General features: G+C 34.2%; 1 protein-coding gene across 6 annotated transcripts in view; it reads right to left on the reverse strand.

Annotated features, from left to right (window-relative positions):
• Positions 1 to 20753, reverse strand: part of WDR72 (WD repeat domain 72) — a 121128-nt gene that overhangs the window by 70341 nt on the left and 30034 nt on the right. For all 6 annotated transcript variants that reach the window (XM_040570310.1, XM_040570312.1, XM_040570309.1 and 3 more), the window contains one exon: positions 10136 to 10341. In XM_040570310.1, the coding sequence (XP_040426244.1) occupies positions 10136 to 10341 (206 nt within the window). The remainder of the gene's footprint in view (positions 1 to 10135; positions 10342 to 20753) is intronic.

The raw sequence follows: 20753 nt of genomic DNA on the forward strand, positions 1-20753 counted from the left end.
CCATGCATCTCTGATAGCAGCAGGGCATCCATTTCCAGTTAAGTGTTAGAGTACCTTTTTGCTTTCTCTGACCACTGCAGGGGTAAAACAACCTAGTGCATGAAACCCACTGACTGGTAATAAATTACTATATTGGATACTTTTTGTTTTCTTTCAGCAATGACTTTACTGTGTATTCCTGCTATCATTACCAATTAAAGTGGAGATTGCTTTAGCAAGCTATATCTAACTGTATATCAGTCCCTATGCTCCAATTGCTTTAGCAAGTATCCCAAGGTCAAGAGGCTCCTTTGACCTTTATCAGCTAAGTCTCTCTGACCACTCACTATTTGAGGCAATCTCAGCTGAACAGATGGACGCTTTTGCAGATTCTATAAAGCTTAGAATATAAAGATAAATGAAATTGTGTTTGGGGCGTCAAACTGGTTTATGAACATAAAATATTGCTACCAAGTTCCACAAAAGTCTCAGATTTCAAAGAGCACATCTTAAATCTGCACTACAAATACAACACCTCTTTATTGACTAGGAAAATATATTTTTCAGATTCAACTTCTACAGATAAAACTACAAGCTTGGTAAAACTTAACTTACTAGTTATGACAAAGTTACTTCGAATTTTGAAAGCTTAATTTAATTGTTTTATTCATATGAAGGGCAAGAAGAAAATTTAATCCAGCCTTTTAGCATAACAGTCAGAATTAGTGTAGTACAAAGCGCATGTTCAAACAGATCATAAAATGGAGAAATACTAGAATAGTAAGATACTACAGAGCATTCAGATAGGGCTTGAACCTCAATTGCAAATTTCCCTGAACTTAAATATTTGAAAAAAACCTTACTCTTGAAATTACTGAACCAAAATTTCAGTCACACAGTATCAGAAGAGAAAGCATCAAATTCCATGGTGATGTTTGAAGAACTGGTAATAGATATAAATGTGGTCTTGCCATATTTATGCATTTGTAATTGAAAAATAATCTATTGGTCATCAATAATATTGAATAGGTTTTTTTGTTTGAGCTAAATCAGATCAGCAAACCTGCATTGTTAAGTTCATAACTTTACGCAATGAGTGTTACACAGTCTTAACAAGATTTACTATTGAAAACTTCCTAAATTGTATGAAACCATGGCATATTCTTCTTCTTCTGAAAACCTGTCTCAGTTTTCAGAGAAATAAATCCAAGAGGTAAAGTTTTTATCTGAATCTTTTGGCAAGACATCATGGATGTTTTATAGGAATAGTGGCTTAAAACATTTTCTAGTTCTTTATTCTATCACCATCCTAATTGAATCAACTATTCAAAACAGTCTTACTCACAGTAAGCCCTCTGTCATTTGCAAATACACAGCTATCTCATTTCATTCTCTTGCTCTGCTGAAATGAACAATTTAGGTTATGGGCAAAGATGCATTTGGTTAAAAAACAGTTACAGACTATAGGTATACAATTGAAATAGATCTTAAGTACACATGGTCTTAAAAAATTTGCACAGGGCTAAAGGATTCAAGTCATCAGTTGCACTTTCATCTCTACATAGTAGATAAACGTGTGTTCTAACCCAATACAACTCCTACAGACAATCCATCCACACTCCCACGTCTATCCTGCCTATTTCTTAAGGATCACTTGATTTTAGGGAGCATGTCAACAATTTATCACTAAAAGTATCTATAGCCTCCCAAAGCAGGCAAAGACAGGTCAGGCCTACCCTCCCCAAAGCAATGCTGATGTTATGCATAGGGCAAGCATCATACAGAGTCAACATTACTATAATGAGGTCATTCTTATCACTTAACTTCAGACAGTTCAGTTAGTAATAGTCATAGGACAGACAGTATTCTCTTGAGGTGGACATTCAGCACTTTTTCTCATGTTCATTTACCCTTTTTAATACCTTTAACAATGTCTCTTCGATGTAACGTTTGTATTATAGAAAAAATCCAAATGAACTGGGGATCCATTTGCCTCAAAATAAAATCTGTCTACATAGACAGTCTCTGCACCATGAAAAGCTTAGATAGAAGGGAAATATGAGGTGTTTTTAAATGAAGTCTTATTAATTTATATACTAAATATTTGTATGTTATATCTACTTCTTAACATATTAACTTATCTTGAATGTAGAAGTAAGTTCCCTAACCAAAAATGATTAATCTTTAGAAACACGCAGGGCTCAGAGATGGGTGATAGCCAAAACTTTTTTTTAGCCTTACCCAGCACTTAGAAAATCTGTAAGATGGAAAATCTGTCATTTTTCCTAGATCAGCTGGACAAATAATGCCACAGTAATCCACAAAGTACAAAGTCGACTCATGGATCTGGGAATAATTATACTGAACAATTTACTGGAAGAATGAACATCCAAATATCTGTGAGAATAATGCTGGAAAGAGATACTGCCAACATGATCATAGAAGAAGGCTAACAGCATGGGAATATAACTTTGTTCCAAGAAGGACTGACGTATATAAAAAAATAAGTTACTAATACATGGCTGTTTGGTGACTCCAGCTGAAATAATGCATTTGCCCTGGGCTGCTCTGATTGTACATTCCCCATATGGAATTGTAAGAAACCCATCCATATAATTTAAAAGTACATAAAAAGTACTAGATTGAATTCTAAGAAAGTGACTTTCTCCTAAACAAGCAAACAGGAAATTATGGGATTAAATCCTTAGATACTATAATGTAGTCTAGCCTAGAAAATGCCATCCTTAAAAACTGATGAATCTGCAGACTGGACTTTATTCAGCTCCTATATCATTAACGGCATTTTCTAGGATATGTCAGAACAGCAGCAATATCTCTGTACCGATAGCTTTCATGCCATTCTTTCTTTGAGAGTTATTTAATCTTACAAAAGGCAGTAGCACTGCATAGGTTTCCAAGAGGACAGTATTTGCAAATAAATGTTGAGACATATCTGGTTGGCTAATTCATCTCTCAGAATTAATTGCAAGAGCCAAACCTGACCAGCAGACCAAATTCAGGTGTGAGTAGGAAAGAGTAGGTAGTAGAAAAAGTAGGTAAGAACATGTAGGAAAAACACATCAGAAGAAGGAAATGTAAGCACTGGTGTTATTTTGTTGTTGTTTTTTGCTTTGTTGTTGATAATGTTTTTTAATTGATCTGCAATTCAGTACTTTATTTCTGTTTTATTTAACAGAAGCAAGAGATTTAATGTTTTTAGAAGAATGCTGACAGATAACAAGTCTTTCTTTTGCAAAGTAAATTTGGGTGTTGGTTTCAGAAGAAACCATTTTGCAAGCGCTCCATGTCCTAGTTCCATGATTTCATTTAAGCTGCCAATGTATTTCTGACAAAGCTACCACTCTGTTTCGAATGGGCGTAGGGACACACCTCAGCACAGATCTGAACACCTGTTGGTACTTCTCTTCACTAAAATAACGCTAATCAAACTATACTTAAAAAGCCGGGAATCTAATGTTTAAAACAGAAAATATTTGTTGCCACAAATGCAAAGACTCCACCATTCCTGTCATGAATTGTGAATAATCTTCAAGAACTCTATTGTGCAATGTCAAAACATAAAGGTTACAAAGATGATTTAATTTGCTATCATTTCAGAATTATAATAAGGTAAAGCACTTACAAGGAAAAACTAGGCCAATCTACAGATGAAGTTACATCTTAGGGACTTCTAAAGGGATATTTCTAGAGATAAAGGTAAAATAAAAGATTCAAAACTGTATAGGACTTTACATACAGAACTAAAAGAAACAACCATCAATGGAGATTAAGATATAGGGAACAGCACTTCAATAGGGTAGAAACTGAAAACATGACATACACCCCACCCCAAAAAAAAGAGAAAAGAAAAAAAATTGCTACAGTTTCCAAGGGATAGAGAAGGGAATTGCAGCATGGCAACTGAGGTACATGGAAAGATGAGAAGGATGAAGACAGCAATGGCTAGCTTAGCTTCAGTAAATGGTCCTTCAGTGTGAAATACTTTACAAGAACTACGGATATTGAACTGTTTCTAGTAGAACCTTATAGCACTTCTGTAGCTTTAACACAGGGTCCAATTAGTTTTTTAGACAAAGAAAACGAACATATTAAGTCAGCCACCTTCAGTATAATACCAGAGAAAAACTTGTAGAAGTATATAAGTACTGTGACTTTTTTGAAACAAAACTTTAAAGATTATTCACAGATTTTAGTCAACCTGTGTTGCTTACTATCCACATTTGTGAGAGTAAAATATGTTACAATATCACGATGTCAGCTTTTTCGTTTCTTTTCGAGGTAATCAATGGAGAAAACACTAAAATCAACAAATTCTTGATTTGGTTGATGAATTCAGAAAACTGCAGTAACTTTCAGCAAAGCCAGCATGGGGTCCAAGCTATCAACCTCTCTCAGGATCATGATGCCCTTTGACTGTCACCTATTTTATGTCATAACTCCAAAGTGATTCCTTCACTGTAGTTATGTTGCCACATTGGTCCCTTGACAAAATACATAATTGTGTCTTTCTCAAGAAATGTGGTACTGAAGTACGTTGCATCTGGGTTATGGCAAATCTATATATAGATCTTTGTTTCTTTTCTCATTTTACTACTACATTTAAATAATATACTACTAAATACAGTTTCTGAAAACCAATCCCTATACAAAAAAAGAAATACATTGGCAGAATTACAAAAAGGTTACCAACTTTAAAGAGAAACATTCTTCTTTCCATTTGGATTTGGCCTTAGTAGTCCGTTTCTTACAAATGATCAAAATTTGTAACTGTATAGTACCACTCTGAATATCACAAAACAAAATAAATAAAAGGACTCTAATGTACCGTGCTTTATGGTACCAATTCTGATTTCATATTTGAAAAGTATTGTTTGGTATTTGTGCTTTGAACTCATTTCCATTATTCTATCAGTTTCCCCATTGGTAAGATTTAATTTCTAGTTATTTTCCAGTTTTCCAATAACAATTTTCAATTGCACCCATTATCTTACAAAAAGAAATTTCTGCTGTTGTCCTAGTCTACTTATTTGCGTTTTGCTTCTGTACAATATTACAACACAAAGTAGGGTTTTTAATTTATTACTTCTGTACGTTTTATTGTGTATTTCTTCCGTTTTAAGAAATTATAAAAAAATATGAACTTGACTTTCCTATGGAGGAAATACCTCTGTTTCAGAGGCATCATACGTATATTTTGATAAGAGTAAAATATGTATGCTATTAAGTGAATAAGGAGTTCTTTAGTTCAAATATTAGGTAAAATGTTTTAAATGCATTTTAAGAGTGCCATAGTATCTGTTAATTAACTACTCCAGTTATACTTAACTCTAATAATTACATAAATCAAATTACTTTTTACAGATCTTGTACACTTCAATATTTTGACTTTCTGCACCATTCTTTAACACTGTGTTATAGCTCAGTGCTCAAAGATCGGCATTTAAAGAAATAGTCAAGTGAAATATATAAAACAATAAAAATTCCCATAAATGCTCATATGTAGATAAATATATTTCATCCCCTCATCATCTTGCTCATCTTACCTACACAGATATGAAGAGAATATTAAAAATTTCTCTTTCCTAGTCTAGCTCTTTAGTAGTATAATTCAAAAAACCAAGGACCAACACTGATCATTTAGTTTAGCAATTACAAATTTTAGAAGCTCTTCTTCCTCCAACATCTTTATCTAGAGGAAGCTCTAATCACATTAAAAGTGCACTAAAAATATAAAAGCGTGGTAAACACAGATTTACATCTAAATTATTTAAACTGAAAAACTGGGAAATTTTCTAATATAAAATATTTGTGAAACATTGAGGAAACAATTCCCAAACATCTAACTTGTGCATCAATTAAATCTTCATATCACGTATCGAAGTATGAATATATATATGTATGCATATTTAAAAAACAGCTTTTCAGCTTTTTACACAGCTTTGATATCAAATATAGGTATGATTTAAAGGTATGATGAGAGCTAGTTCCATACAAACACCATGAGCACACAATCTAGTATGTAGTCTATTGTAATTAAGACCAGTGATTCAATACCTATTGCTACTGGCCAGGTATCATAGCAACCTTGTGTCACTGAATACTGCTGGAAAACTGTTCAGCACCAGCAAGACTATGCTTCAGGAAAATCTACAATGGCACTACAGATTGTCAACATCTGTGGGGGTTGTTACAGGAAGAACAACAAAGAAATCTGCTTTTTTTTAAACAAAAAACCAACAACACGATAGCACAGAAGCAGTACAAAAAAGGAAAAGAGATACAGAGGAAGGAAAGACTGTCATTAATTACATAACTTATGCACCCACATCCTAATACTCATCCACATAAGCTAGAGTTGAAATAATGCTGTGTTACCACATTGCTTACATACATCCACAAAATACTTTCTGATTATTATTCTTTTTAAACACATGCATCGTTTATTGCTAATATTAATCTGAAAATAAAGCAGACACTTAAAAATATTTAAACCTCCACAAATGAACTCTATGTAGTCTTGTGTAAATCTGGGAAAAAAACGGGGGGGGGGGGGGGGCGGGTTGGGGGGGAAGAAAAAGCAGGTTACTATGAACAAGAACCCAATATTGATTTTTCTGCGGTGCAGTAAAGCATCTCCATTCTATTTGGCTGCTGTCAAAGCCACTCTTTAACAGCTGGAGTCAAATTGCACTATTTACAGCAAGAGCCCTTGTCAAGTGGACCATAAGTATTCTAACAATACACTATTCAAATGGCACTTTGCCACACAAATTGCCGACTTGATGAATACCCTATGTCAATGACTAAGGTGAATATAAAAGTTTCATTTTTATGAGAGGTTTTACATTCACATATTAAGTAAAGCTTTCTTGAAGAACTATTAAACTATATATTTCAGGTCTTTTGACATGGAAAATAATTAAAATCTGTTTAAATACATCAAGGGTATTTGACAACATTAATATGGATCTTGTGTTAACTGCATTTGTCACACTCATCTGTTATTGGTACTCCCACTGGCACGTGCAGCACAATAAAAGAATTAAAATGGTCAAAACACCATGAAATCAAAGCATTCTGCTTTTGTATCTGTGATTTACATGATGACAAATGTTTTGAAAGAAAGCCTTTGAAGCTGGAATGCTATGTGAGAATATTTTTCTTCTTAGGATGGAAGAAAGACCATTTTCTTGCAGATGTTAATTTGTCTTAAATATAATATTTAATGACAAAACAATGTAATAAAAAAATACTGAATCTTGCTTGTGATCTTCATGTTGATCATTGTACAAAATGAGATTTGCTTACAAGCGTAATATTGACAAGGACAGAAGAGCCTCCTCACTTTTTCCGTTTCATAAGTCTTCTGAAACTGAATTCTTAAACAGGTTAAAGTTATATACACACACAAAATCAGAGTCTTATCAATGATTTAACATGTTAACTTTCTATTACACAATTTGCCGAAGAAGCAAATGAATAATGAAAGTGATTGTTTATATGCGTTTTGATAAAGACTTTCGAGAACCTGAAATTTTCATGATAGTTTGATCTGTGTCATCATTATACACCTGACAATACAGCATGAAGTGTTGAACCCACTGATATCCACAGAACTTCCACTAGTTTGACGGAAAGTGGATTTCAGGAAATTATTTCAAGATGCTAAGCCACAATGTTCCAAAATAGTCAACACAAAACATTTGGAAGAAAAAGATGAAAAAAATTCCAGAATAAGAACTAAGAAAAGTGGTGGAACTCATAAGAAGCCTTTATTTGAACTGCATAAAAAAAGTGTCAGGTATAAAAAGCCACAGGGTGGCATGCTCCCTTTGTGCAGACCACATTGGGTTTCTGGAAAAGCATTAAGTGGACCTCCATTGTCATTATCTTCCCAGGTTTGGCTACACCCTATACATTTAGCTTCCAGTATCTCCCACAGGAATCTACAGAATCTTCTCTAATGGAGACAGAAGTGGGGAGAAATGCTGGACGCAATGGATAGCAGATTTTAGTTGAATTAAGAGCAGTTTTCCTAAGTACAGATCTCCATTTGTTAAGGAACTAGACTAACATAACATGACTACAAAGACAAAAAATGAGAAGGTGAAAGAAAAAAGGTATTTTGACAGTCATAGGGAAGTCCAAGAGTCATCAATAATATTCTCTCAAAGAGTTTTTGTTAGAACAAGATAACTAAGGTGCAAAGTTTAAAAATGTAAATGGAATATTTTATTGCAGATTCAGAGTAGCCAAGACACATGCCTATTCAAGAAGTGCTATAAATTATTATAACTCCACTGTCAACTATTGTGACATTGCTTCCAATTTAAAATCATAATAATCCTTAAAGCACATTAAACTGCATACTTTATAATCTGCCAAAAACTGCTTTCCTATATTCCACGAGCAGTACATTTCCTTTCCAGCTACTTTAAACCCATGCAATTTTTGATTTAAAATGTATGGCCAAAATTATGCTTCAAAGATGCTTATAACTTTGTTATTTCTCTTTAAAGTTACTAGAAGAAACTATTCCTTTTAATAAAGCAATGGTGAGATCAGATTCTGTGTCAATGGCCAACTAGCACACCATCTGCCCCACAACATGCTCAGCAGGATTATGCTCTAATAAGACTTTTCAGTAAATGGGATCAAAAAGAACTTTAGAAATCAGACTAGGGTTAGTAAAAGGTCAAAGAGAAATATAAAGAGTTCGACAAGCATAATTATAAACTCAAAGGCATATAAAAACTTTAAGCGCAATAAAGAAAAAAACAGAAAAGAAAGTTCAGAATGAAGACTTGGATTAAGCTATCCTTTAGCAGACTGAATTTTGGAAAACCCATTTCATTTAACACAATCGAAAAAGCCAGGAAAAGGCCAGAGACCATTGTGAAGGCTGTTCCTACATGCAAGTTAAGGGAAAACATTTCTCACCTTTCCATACTCGTAGGAAAGTATTTTTGTTCTACATTCACTGTTGAAGAATAACAGATTGTCTTCCTCTGGTTCATTGCAGAGAAAAACTATTCCAAAAATGTATTAAGAAGTACTACACTCAAACAAGCAATGCTGAATCCCCATTCTTAAGATATGCTTGTATCAAAAATTCAGTGAATATATTTAACTCATGATAAACAGGCTGTGAGGAAAAGGTATTTACCATTATCTTCCAGCCTGAATAAGGTAATACATACTCCATTGAATCCGAGATTGTATTAAATTTGAGACACTTTTAAAAGTTAGTCTTACATTTAACAAATACAGCTATTCATAGATATTTTTTAAAAGTAATATACATATATATCTAAGCCATAAGCAAATTTGTTTATGCGCTTTCAAATATATTTCTCATTATCTAGTATCTTTGTACTCCTTTTCTCAGCTTTAACAGTATATTAGCACTAGTTTCTGTATGGTGTTTCCTTCTATTATTCAAAATATAAAAAAAGGAAAACAAGAAGGAAGAGAACATCTTTTCCATCAGTCACAATTATTTTGTTTAATAACATTAGTGAAAAATTATTCAATAAAGCTAAATATTGTGCTCGATCATATCACTTCTGAAGACTGACATACCTATTTGGGGCCCACAGTGAACACCACCGTACTCTTTTTAAGCAATAAAGTGCCAAAGTTAATTGCACTAATATAAATGAAAAGCACTTTCACTCAATTCCCCAATGTTAACAGAAAACAAACAACCAATAAAAATTACTGCATGACAAGAGAAATCTGCACTTTTGTAGAAGAGCAATAGGGGAAATGCCAGTGGCATTGTGCCATGATATGCTTTTTCTCAAGGCTTCCAACTGAAGGTGTGGGTTCAATTGCCCTGAGGGTGTTGCTAATAGATTCAGTCTTAAGTTAGCACCATAAGCAAATAGGGTCAAAACGTGTGCTAAATTCCCCAAAAAATCCTTTTGAGATGATCTACTACTGGCCATACATAAGGCACACCCCCCACTCGTTCTACAAAATGGTACAGAAACCAAACAAGTAGGCACATGGCTTTAATGTTGTGGAGACGGTTTTAAGTTTGTAATGCAGGGCTCCACAGTGAAGATGAAAGGGTAAATAATTTGTATCACAAATCAGTGCTCTAGAGAAACACATTACTTTACATCCTTACCTTATCTGAAGGTTTTTCTGTATGAGTAAGATTATAAGAGGCCGTGCCAAGCTTATAAGAGCTAGAGGATTTGTATTCAGGATTTTTATTTCTTTTTAACTCTTGAGATATAGGAAGTAGAGCATCTGCCACTAAGTATTCTGAATCTTCAATGGAAGAAAGAATTGCTTTTGCTATTTCACCTGTTTCATGCCGTTCCAGTGTGCCTAGAGAAACACAACACAATTTGTAATTTTTTCAAGGAACTACGCTAATACATATTCCCATTTGAATGTTGTGACATTATTTACAAAAAAAATATTTTAATATTATGTTAACACAGTACACTTCATGTAAACAGATAAATTATGAACATATATTCATAGACAAGCCAACTAATTCCTTACTTTCTAGACCTTAAAAATGTAATTCTACACAAGGTTCTATTTTATAGCATTATTACATTAAAAAAAGCTTAACTACTGAAGAGACTAACAAATACCTTAAACAGCAATAAACTTAGTACATTTTGTATAACGTATGAAGTCAGATACAACTTTCAAAAGAAGCAAAGGAATTTCAAAACACCACTTTCCCTAACTTTTCTTAAAACTGTCAGTTGTTTTCCTTCCCACAAAGCCTTCAGGGTGTAATTAACAGTGTAAACAATAATGTTTATGCAATATTTTAGTGCTGTCCTCTAGTGTTCTAGGTTACAAATAGCAAGGGAAAGCTCAAAATTTTCATTCTGTTACTAAAACCTGTCTATCTCTGAAACTTTTTAAATACCTGAATGCGTTACACCTAGCTTAAGAGTCGGGAATATGAATACAATGTTTCATGGACTGCTTTATCAGTTGTGTGGATATCGGGAATCTGATTCCTTTAAACATTACATCCACAATACAGGCAGATTTGAGTGCTATTTCCCCAAGGAGCAGCTTCTGGCTCTGCTCTTCTCCAGTTACTTTCTTCAGTTTTTCTTTTCATTCTTACTGTACCCTCTTCATTTCTCCTAGAGAACAAATCAGGAAAAATGGAACATTTGCTGTATGCCACCTCTTTACCTTAGGCTTTGGAAATTCTAGCCAACATGGAAAAATTGTAGAGTCTAAAATCAATCCAATTCTGACTAGTGACTGCTAATTCTTGATACTTCTGACTATTTTCCCCACTGTTCATGTGATTTCCTAGGTTAGTGCAGAGGAGTGAAATGCTGTCAGAAAAGCTAAATATGATGTCATTCATTTGCTCATGTGTTGGAATGCTGACAGTCCCCAATGGAAAAAGATTATTTGATTTTGTTTGAAGACAGCAGGACACCTCTTTTCCAGAGTCTCTGGGCTGCTTATGGGTCAGTCAGAATGAAGACCTTATGAATTTGCTCTGTTCTCTCTCCCCTTCAGGTTACATTCCAATTAAAATTTTCTTCCCCTTTATGTGTTTTACATAGAAATTGTATTCCCATCCCCTCCCACCAAGTTACAAGGCCTGACTGGAATCAGGAAAAATTCCACACATTTTTCTATAGCACTCTAGATGCTAAACTTTGGGGAATAGAAAACAGGGCTCAATATCTGAAATTTACAGGATATTTAAATATAAACAATTGAAATAATTAGAATGAACATTCGTGACCAGAAGATATTCCAGTAATAGTACTTAATTCATAACTGACATTAAAGCTTTGTAACTGAGCTTGAATATATTTTAAAATGAGCTCCTAATATATACTACAAATTTCCTCCACGAATTAAACTCTTGAGAAACTATTACATTTCCTATAATATCAGTAATAAGAGACATGTGGACAATTTAAAAGTAAATATCTGCTATAATGTAAAATATTTTTCCCTAAGTTTAAATTCTTTGTAGCCTCAAGTAATACAACATGAATTTCCCCTTTCATTGCCAGTGAAGGGAAAAAAAAGTAACATTGAAGTTTTAACAGTAACACTTGCTAAAAATACTGGACTGGGATTAAGGGATCTCACACAATGCATTTGTCTGTATAAAGTTTCTTTATCTGAAATTTCTCCAAAACTCCTCTCTCTTAACTGTAGTATCACCTCAGTTATATGGCCAATACTCTTCACGTTCAAAGCAGAAGAAAGCAATGCAACTGCCTTTTTGTCCCCTCCAACTCAATTGAATGCCATAAACTACACTATATTATTACAGAAAAAAAAGTCAGGCCCTATTCTTTTCGATATCATTTTCCTCATCCCTCCCCAGAATCTGCAGCCAGTGTCAAGGACTTACAGAACTGAGTAGGAAAACAAGAGGCCCAAGATCTTCAGTCAGACTGCCTATGAATGCTTCAGAAGAAATACTGGCTGCAAAGCTCCCAACACTGCAACATTTCAATATTTCAGGAGCACAAAAATTCAAGGAAGGACTATACAATACATACTAGACATGAATGAACAAACATTCTTAAAAGTATTATTGTGTTTGCAAAGTTAAGTTTGGAAATAACATGGTCATTCACTCAATATTAGTTTAGCTTCTTTATGCATACAGAATAGTTTTTGGAGTTCTCCACAGATCTCACTGCATCATTCAGAACACAAGAAAAATAAAAGTCACCAAAAAAGTAGTAGCTCTGCCTTAAGTGTAGAAGACTAAACTCTCACTAAGACCTACCACTGCAAGTCCACTATGCAGGAGATGTATACGTGTACATGCATCTACCCATCCTTGTTTTCTATATCACTTTAATCTGCACAATTCACTACAATTAACTACACACTCAACTACTTCAGAAAGAAGTACTGTAATATCCCTGTGAAATAATAGGATATTACCATTATGGGCAAGGAGCTAAGGCAGAAATAGTGAAAAATTATTAATGAATCCAAGAATTTTGGGGGCGTGGTAGTAAATTTTAAAGACCTGTTTTTACATACTCTTTAGTATTAGACAACTTCAAATATGAAAAACAGGCTTTGCTGGCTGCATTTGCACCTAAGTGTGCCTCAGCATCACTCAGCTCCTTGCAGAAAGATGGACAGCAGTATTTCGCTTTTGAAGACCATGACCTGAATGAAATAAATGAGCAGTCTTGATGTATATGAAAGCAAATCAATGTTTTATATGTATTTCCTTCCAAATGCTGGCAGACATACTTCTACATCCTACAGACTTGTGGATGCAGACTGAGAAACCGAACAGGTTGAGTTGCAAAAGTGTTCAGCAACTGGTTGTGGCAAGATCATGCCCCAGCAAGTATACTATTTTGTAGGTATAATTCATAGAAAATTAATTTCTTATAAACCACAGAAACCCATCCAGGTTCATACTGGGAGGAAAAGAATAAAAGACCACTTGACATACAAGAGCAACATAAAAAAAGCCAAGTGGGGATTAAGAAAAAAGTGCATTTATAGACAGGAATATCACATAGGAAATTCCCTGAACAACCAGCTTAGCTTACTACTGACAGAAGGCTATGATATCATAAAGTCAATCTCAAAAACTTGGAATCCCATCTTAAAATTATTTATTCATAGTGATTATCTCAGATTCCTTATAATCATAAGTAACATCTTCCAAAAGAAAACTCTGTTCTTAAAGGTGTACCTGCTTGCATATACTTCTAAGTCATAGAGCTCAGTATGTTTATAAGCACAGATTTGCATACATTTGAAGCTGCAATAAAAGGGCACAGAGTGCACAGGGAAATGATTGTGATGATGGGGGAGGCTGGGCAGTCATGGTAGTACTAGAAAACATTTATCCTATCCAGTGTAGTTAGCATTTCTGAAGAGAATGAAATTCATTTGCAAAGCGAGTAGGCAGCAGAGACAAATAAAGGAAGAGGTATATTCTGCAACTCCTGAATACATCTATACAAGAAAGAAGTATGTTAGGGAGAAAACTGTTTATGTAACAAAGATTCTGACCGATGTAGACAGTCAAAGAAATACAGGGGCTAGAAGGTTTGTTCCAGAAACAGTAGCTAGAAGTGTTGTCCCTAATCTTAAGGGAAAACAAAAATAAAGAGCAATAAAAGAGACTGTACATTGGAAAGAGTACAAACAAGACAGCTTTCAAATCTGGAGCATTTTAAACACAAATGAGCCCAAAGCTTTTGACAGGGAAGGTTAAAGGTACCAATGAATGAAGGAGAAAATGTTTTCTATATAACAACAACTCTACTGCTATGACCCCCTACTATACATACAAAATACAGGAAAAAGTATCTCTCTAAGGTTGTGACCATGGTAACCAAGTCTTATGAACAGACAAGAGTAGAGTATTTCACTCTCCTGAGCAGCTTTGGACCACCAGATGTGACTGGCTAGAGACTATTACAACATCTTACTCTTTTTCTGGACCAAGTACTACAAATTGGGTCTCTTGGTGTTAGTGCTGTCCATGCAGTTCTCAGGGTTCTGCTTTTACTGAATGATGCATTTTTACTGGGGGGGTCATGCATATTATCTTTTTCAAGACAAGGTATTCACTGACATCACATGACCTGTCATATCATCAGGCTCCAGTGCTTTCTGTTTGCTGTCACAGCTGAAGTATTGAAAAGACATCCTCAATACTGCAGTGCTGCTGTGACCTAGTAACTCAGCTGAATTTTGTAGCAGAGGTGATCTATGTGATTGAAATATGGTTTTAGAATTGATGATATTTAAAAAGAACATGCGGTTAAGAACAAGTCTTTCTTTAAATTTACTAGTAGCCAAAACAAAAAACATCAACTTTCAGACCAACTATTATCTGCATGATATTAGCTATTTCTTGGTGTTTTATTTGCTATCAAAATATTCCTTTCCATAAATACCTTTTTCATCTAAAGAACTTCCACCTACTTCTTTTCTGTGCTGGTTGAGTCAGAGAAACAACTTACACATTCCTCACTACAAAATGCTTTATTTTTTATTTTTAAAGCAGTCTGCCATCCTGCTTCAAGACAGTATTCAAGCACTTTACTTGAAAAAAATCTCTAAAATGCTAGCTCTACCACAAATATCAAATAGCATAAACCAGATGGAACAAGCATTGTGTTAAGTAAAAATACACAGTTCAAACCAATCTCAAGACAAAGAGGTAAATAAATAAAATCTAACAAATATAGACAGGATAGACCAAATAATATCCCGCCTATTGAAATGCATTTATTTCTGAAATTATATTTTACTATGACTTCAGCACTGTATACAGGAGCATGTAGACTAGTCGTCACTGAGGAAAATGGACTTGGCAGACACTGCTGTTATTTTCACATTCAGAAGACTTCTGTCCCATAGTCCAACCAGTGAACATTATTGACATTCTTCAGAATACACACCTTCAGAACTGCTTTAGTAAGTTTGTAAGAATATTCTTAAGTTAAAAAAAGCAATAAAGAACAATGTAAAGAAAAGTCCTGAAATATTATCTATGTAGTGCATGTTTACACAGTGTAGGCAGAAAAGTTCTCTAACACAGACAGTCCTCATCTCAAGATTTCTGCTGCAAACAAAATACCCTGAAAGAATGGCCAGTAGAACTCCCATTTGCTTCTTCACTCCACTATTCTAAACAGCTAAAGACAACAATCCTGTAACAGGAATTGCTGACATACTTTATATGTACTAAAAACTGAAGAAGTGAACAGTTCTGAACTTAGTAAAGATAAGCAGTTTAACCATTTTTATATTGCCATCTTAAATGTGGAGCAAGACAATCATCCCTTAGTGTCTGGAATTAAAGACATCGAATAGAGTTGAACTCTTCAGACCGCAATGACCATGTCAATCAGTTTTCCTTTCCACTACTGTTTTTTTTAATATCCTATTTAATTGTTAGCAATAAAAGAATGGACATCAGCTATCAACTATAAGAAATCATACTTTTAAGAAAATATAAAATTAATTTCATGTATGTTCCACTGAATATATATGAAATATATGCAAATATAAGTACATAAGTATAAACGGTTTCATATAGTATATATTAAATATAAATGTACCTTACTATTCTCTGCACAAAACACACACCCTTAGCTTCTCCAAACTGAAGAAAAGATGATATTGCTTTTTCAACAGACCCATCCAAGATCCAGTATCTTCTGTATCACCAAGTTACTGAATAATTACTCAAATTTAGGCAACTGAAATATTTGAGTGGAATCTACTTACTGACCTAAGGCTTACTTGCAAGATAACACAAAAAGAACAAAGTTTTAAGTTAAAGGTTTACACATGAAAAAACTCAAAAGCATATATCTTCACATTTATGACTCATTTGAATTTTCAAAATATGGTAAACTAATAAGTTAGTGCTGATACTTTGTGTCTTAGAAAAAGGACTTCAGTCTCCATGTATGACTTGTAATGAGCAGCTGAGGATACTTGATTAATTCTGCGTAGAAAAGACACTGAGGGGTGACCTCATTGCTGTCTCCATCTTCCTCAAAAGCAGATGATCTTTTTTGTGACTGGTGATAGGACATGAAGGAACAATTTAACACTGCATCAGGGGAAGTTCAAATTAGATGTTAGGAAAAAGTTCTTCACTAAGGGGTTGGTCAGGTACTGGAGAGTCCCCAGGGGAGCAATCATGGGATCACCTTCCAATTTATTCAGTGTTCAAAGTAACACAACGCAAATGATAACATGACCTCTGCACAGAGCTACTAACAAAGAAATATTAGTTAAACCAGACATTCTTTAATGTTGCACTATATATTCCTAGAATTACAGTAATGTTGGCCAAATAAGTTATTTTGCCTCTGGTTCAATAGTGTACAGCAGGTTCTCCCTTTCTCTAAGGATGCCTCTTAAGCATGAAATGAGGAGGAGGAGGGGGAAACCAAGAAGTTGTCAAGATGTCAACCCACGTGGCGTCTGCCCTAACTGTTAATGTTGAAGGTCAGACCATGACCTAAGAACAGAAGAGCTAAATCACTAGTCTTTTTCTAAACACAAAAAGCTCCCTTCAGGGGAGATATAAGCCTCTCAGTCTTCAATTAACTCCTAATAATGCAACAGAGTACCTAATATTTGATCCATAGTTTTGTATCAAGTGATATTTATTAACTGTAATATCAGAAAAAGTATGAACAAAAGTGTTTTTTGTATAAGCAGACTTCAGGGCCCATATTATGGGTGCATTCACAGACACGTACCTGACAAAGTAAATGTTATTTAAACAAATCGTTTATCAATATTTAATTGTGTAATTCTAGAATAAAGAAAGCAAAGATATTGTGTGGGTATGAACTGAGTATGTGTAAAATGTGTGTAAAAGACTAATTAAATGACAGAAAACCAAAACAGACAAGTTGTAAACATTTTCTAAAGTATAGGGTTAGACAAGAGAAATTTTAGTCAAAATACAGCATGTCTTGGAAAACAATTAAAACATGTCATATACTATCTCTTCCTGATAATCTGGCGTCTCTGAAAGCCCTGTACTACCTGACTGTTTTCATTAATAACTACAGCAATTTTATCAAAAGCTTAACGTTAACTAGCCAAATATCTGACAAGAGTTTAATAAAACAATTAGTTCAGTGTTACCTGATTGAAATGCCTATTGCAGAATTTGGCACTTTTGAAGAATTGTGTTACACCATTAGTTACAGCTGAAGTTCATTACCCTACCCACATGAACTGCATAGGAAGGAGACACTAGGTTGATTTCTAAGAAAACCTTTTCACAGTTACTGCATCTTACTCCTACAAATGTATAAGTGACTTAGACTTCTGACAAGGAGCATGGGATCCTAGAGATAAACTTTGTTCGCCAGGAATATATGAATAAATAAACAGGCTGCACAGAAAGTTATTAATAGGCCTTTTTTGCTCCCAAGAACATAATGGGGCACCATATGAAAAATTCTTCCTGTACACTGTAGTGTTTCACAAAAGCGTTACCAGACGTAGTTACCAAGGAATCTAGAAGTCTTTTTTTTTTTTTTTTTTAAATCAGCCCATGTCTTTAGGCTATGCAGAGGGCACTTGAGGAGAAAAAAAAAATCAGTGACAGCTATGACCTTGACCTTAGCTACACCACAGCCTGCAGCATATGAAAAGCAAACACAGGATTTACCAGCTAGGCCATACTCTCCATTCAAATCTAGTCTGACTGATGACATGAAATAAAGAGAGAGACAGAAAAAAAGGAAAATGAAAGATATCAAAAGAGACTGTAAAACACTAAGTTTTGCAAAGGCAAAGGGGTGAGAGGAGTAATTATGGTTATTTCTACAATTATCTAAGCATAAAGGTACAGTAACGAAGTTTATTTTGTTATAGTTTTAAGAGTTTCATTAAAACTGTCTGGATTATTTCCTTATAGTCACTAAATGAAACTTAAAGCTCAATTTTCTTAACTGATTAATTTGTTTTGAGGTGAGTAAAGCTGTCAGATGTACTAAAAAGATGGTCTCCTTTAAAACAAAGAAAGGAAACTCCACGTAACCTGCAGCTCATATAACAGTAGCATAGAGTTTATCAGAGACTTAGGCATTTTTGTTGGCACCAGTTGTAAAAAAAATTGAAGTGTAGATATCTAAAAGTGAACTCTAAATGGCGTTTTAAAGTGTTCTGGCATATATGACTGTCAGACTTTCAATATGACTAAAGTTTGATCTATAACGCAACCACATATATGAAAATAATTTCATTTTCTCCACAGCAATGATGCTTCTGAAATAGAAGAGTTCATGTAACATTATATAGTTAATGTGGTATAACATTGCAGGAAGTATTTTTCTGAGATATTTCTGAACTAACTTCTCTATTTTTTCATTAAGATTTTTCTTGTGATAAAAATGATCATGCAGATGGATTTGACTAGTAGGTTGACACTGCATATTTTACGGCTGCCAATCTCACTAAAGTGCTTTTTTAACTTTTTTTTTTTTAATTTTCTAATACCTTTGCAGTTTAAATGCTTGAGCTAAAGTATTCTATGCCTGACAGCTACCTTAAGGTGCTTGGGTTTGTAGGTTTTTTTTCCCCCCCTCAGCAGAAGCGTTTGAGATCATTTATTGTTGTTATCATATTAGTCATGAAACACATGGTGTTGCATAAAATCTTCATGCCTTAGAGCATGGATTCAAAACTGAATAGAACACTTCTGTTAAATATGTCATCAGTGTTGATGTCTTGCTCCCACCATAGCGGCAACTTTTATTGAAGGGGATTATGTAGCACCATTACCATTTCTGTTTGCTCAAACTGGAGAGTTTTATACAGACTCCATCCCATTATGACAGCATATATAGACTTCAGTGAACAGAAGTCATAGCAATTCATTTTCTTCTATGAAAAGCTATACACACACAAAGTTGTGTAAATATCAACATAAAGTTGCAGAGACAGGAAGGGATAGCAAAGAATATCAGTTGAGGTAGCTTGCATGTTTATGCAAGTATGATGTATTCAGCACATTATAACATTTTAAAATTATATATGCCGTTGGAATATTCTAGGTGTTAAGTGAAGAAGCTAGAAGCAGTGAGTCTGCACCTGACTGGAAGATGCCAAAAGTTTTCTTATTAAGCCCTCATACTGTGATAAACATCATGGCAAAATACATGAAAATATATTCATAGAAGGCTTGAAGTACCGTAACAGAAACTAGGAGTGCAGCACATTATGTAGATAGAAACAAAATACTATGCAATTCTACACATTAGTAAATGTCCTCCAGCGTTCAGAGGTGCATGAGAAAACTAAACACTGAAGGAATTTGTGCAGTTAGATTTATACAGGTGATCTTACCTTTAGCATCTTCAAGTTTTTCAAAGCTTAATTTTACACGTTTTACTTCCTTCAAACATATCTCAAGCATAGTTACATAGCTACTTTAATAACCTGTTTTTCTTTAGCAATTTAGTTTTCAGAATGCTATAATTATTTCCTTTGTTATAACAAATTTAATTATCCTGCATGTAATAAATGGTACAGAATATTAACATGTAAAAGGTAAGAGGTAAGGATCCATAAACAGTTCAGAAGAAGAGTCATCAAAATAGATGAACAAAAAAGTCAATGCCTCATGATTCATATTTCCCAACAGTGCCCATTTAAAGTAGCTATAGTAAAATCACCATTACCATTAGTCGAAACGGATCATATCTGTATATTACTATTGTGACAGTGGAACAAAAATGTTAAGCTACATTATTCTATTTTTAACTCACAATAAGCACGTTGTTAAATAATAAAACAGAATGAGACTCGCAGGGAAAAAAATATAGTAAGTTACTAGATGATTCTGCAAGCATGATGAATAAATTCATATTAAACTAGTACTAACTCAAAACTAAATCTACCTCCAACAAATGAAGGGTGCTCTTTAAAGTCTGTCCATTCTTTCCTCAGTCTCCATATATATTAGATAGAAGTGTGGCTCCATAGGTATGGTGTGTAAATCAGAAAGAAAACTGATCCTATTATTGCTGCATCTTATACTAATATTTACCTTTTTAAAAAAACCTCAAAGATGCATTTTCCTGAGCAGATAGTAAGAGCAATAGATAAGAGCTAATTTCCTTATTGAAGTGGATTTCAAGTGGTGGCTATTGAAAAAAACATTCTGCACTCTAATTTAAATAAAATTTGTTACTGGTTGTCATATGTGTCTTCTAGTACACCAGTTTGGAATGTATCTTGTATACATGCTATGT

Source organism: Cygnus olor, chromosome 11, assembly GCF_009769625.2.
Source record: "Cygnus olor isolate bCygOlo1 chromosome 11, bCygOlo1.pri.v2, whole genome shotgun sequence".
Lineage (NCBI taxonomy): Eukaryota > Metazoa > Chordata > Aves > Anseriformes > Anatidae > Cygnus > Cygnus olor.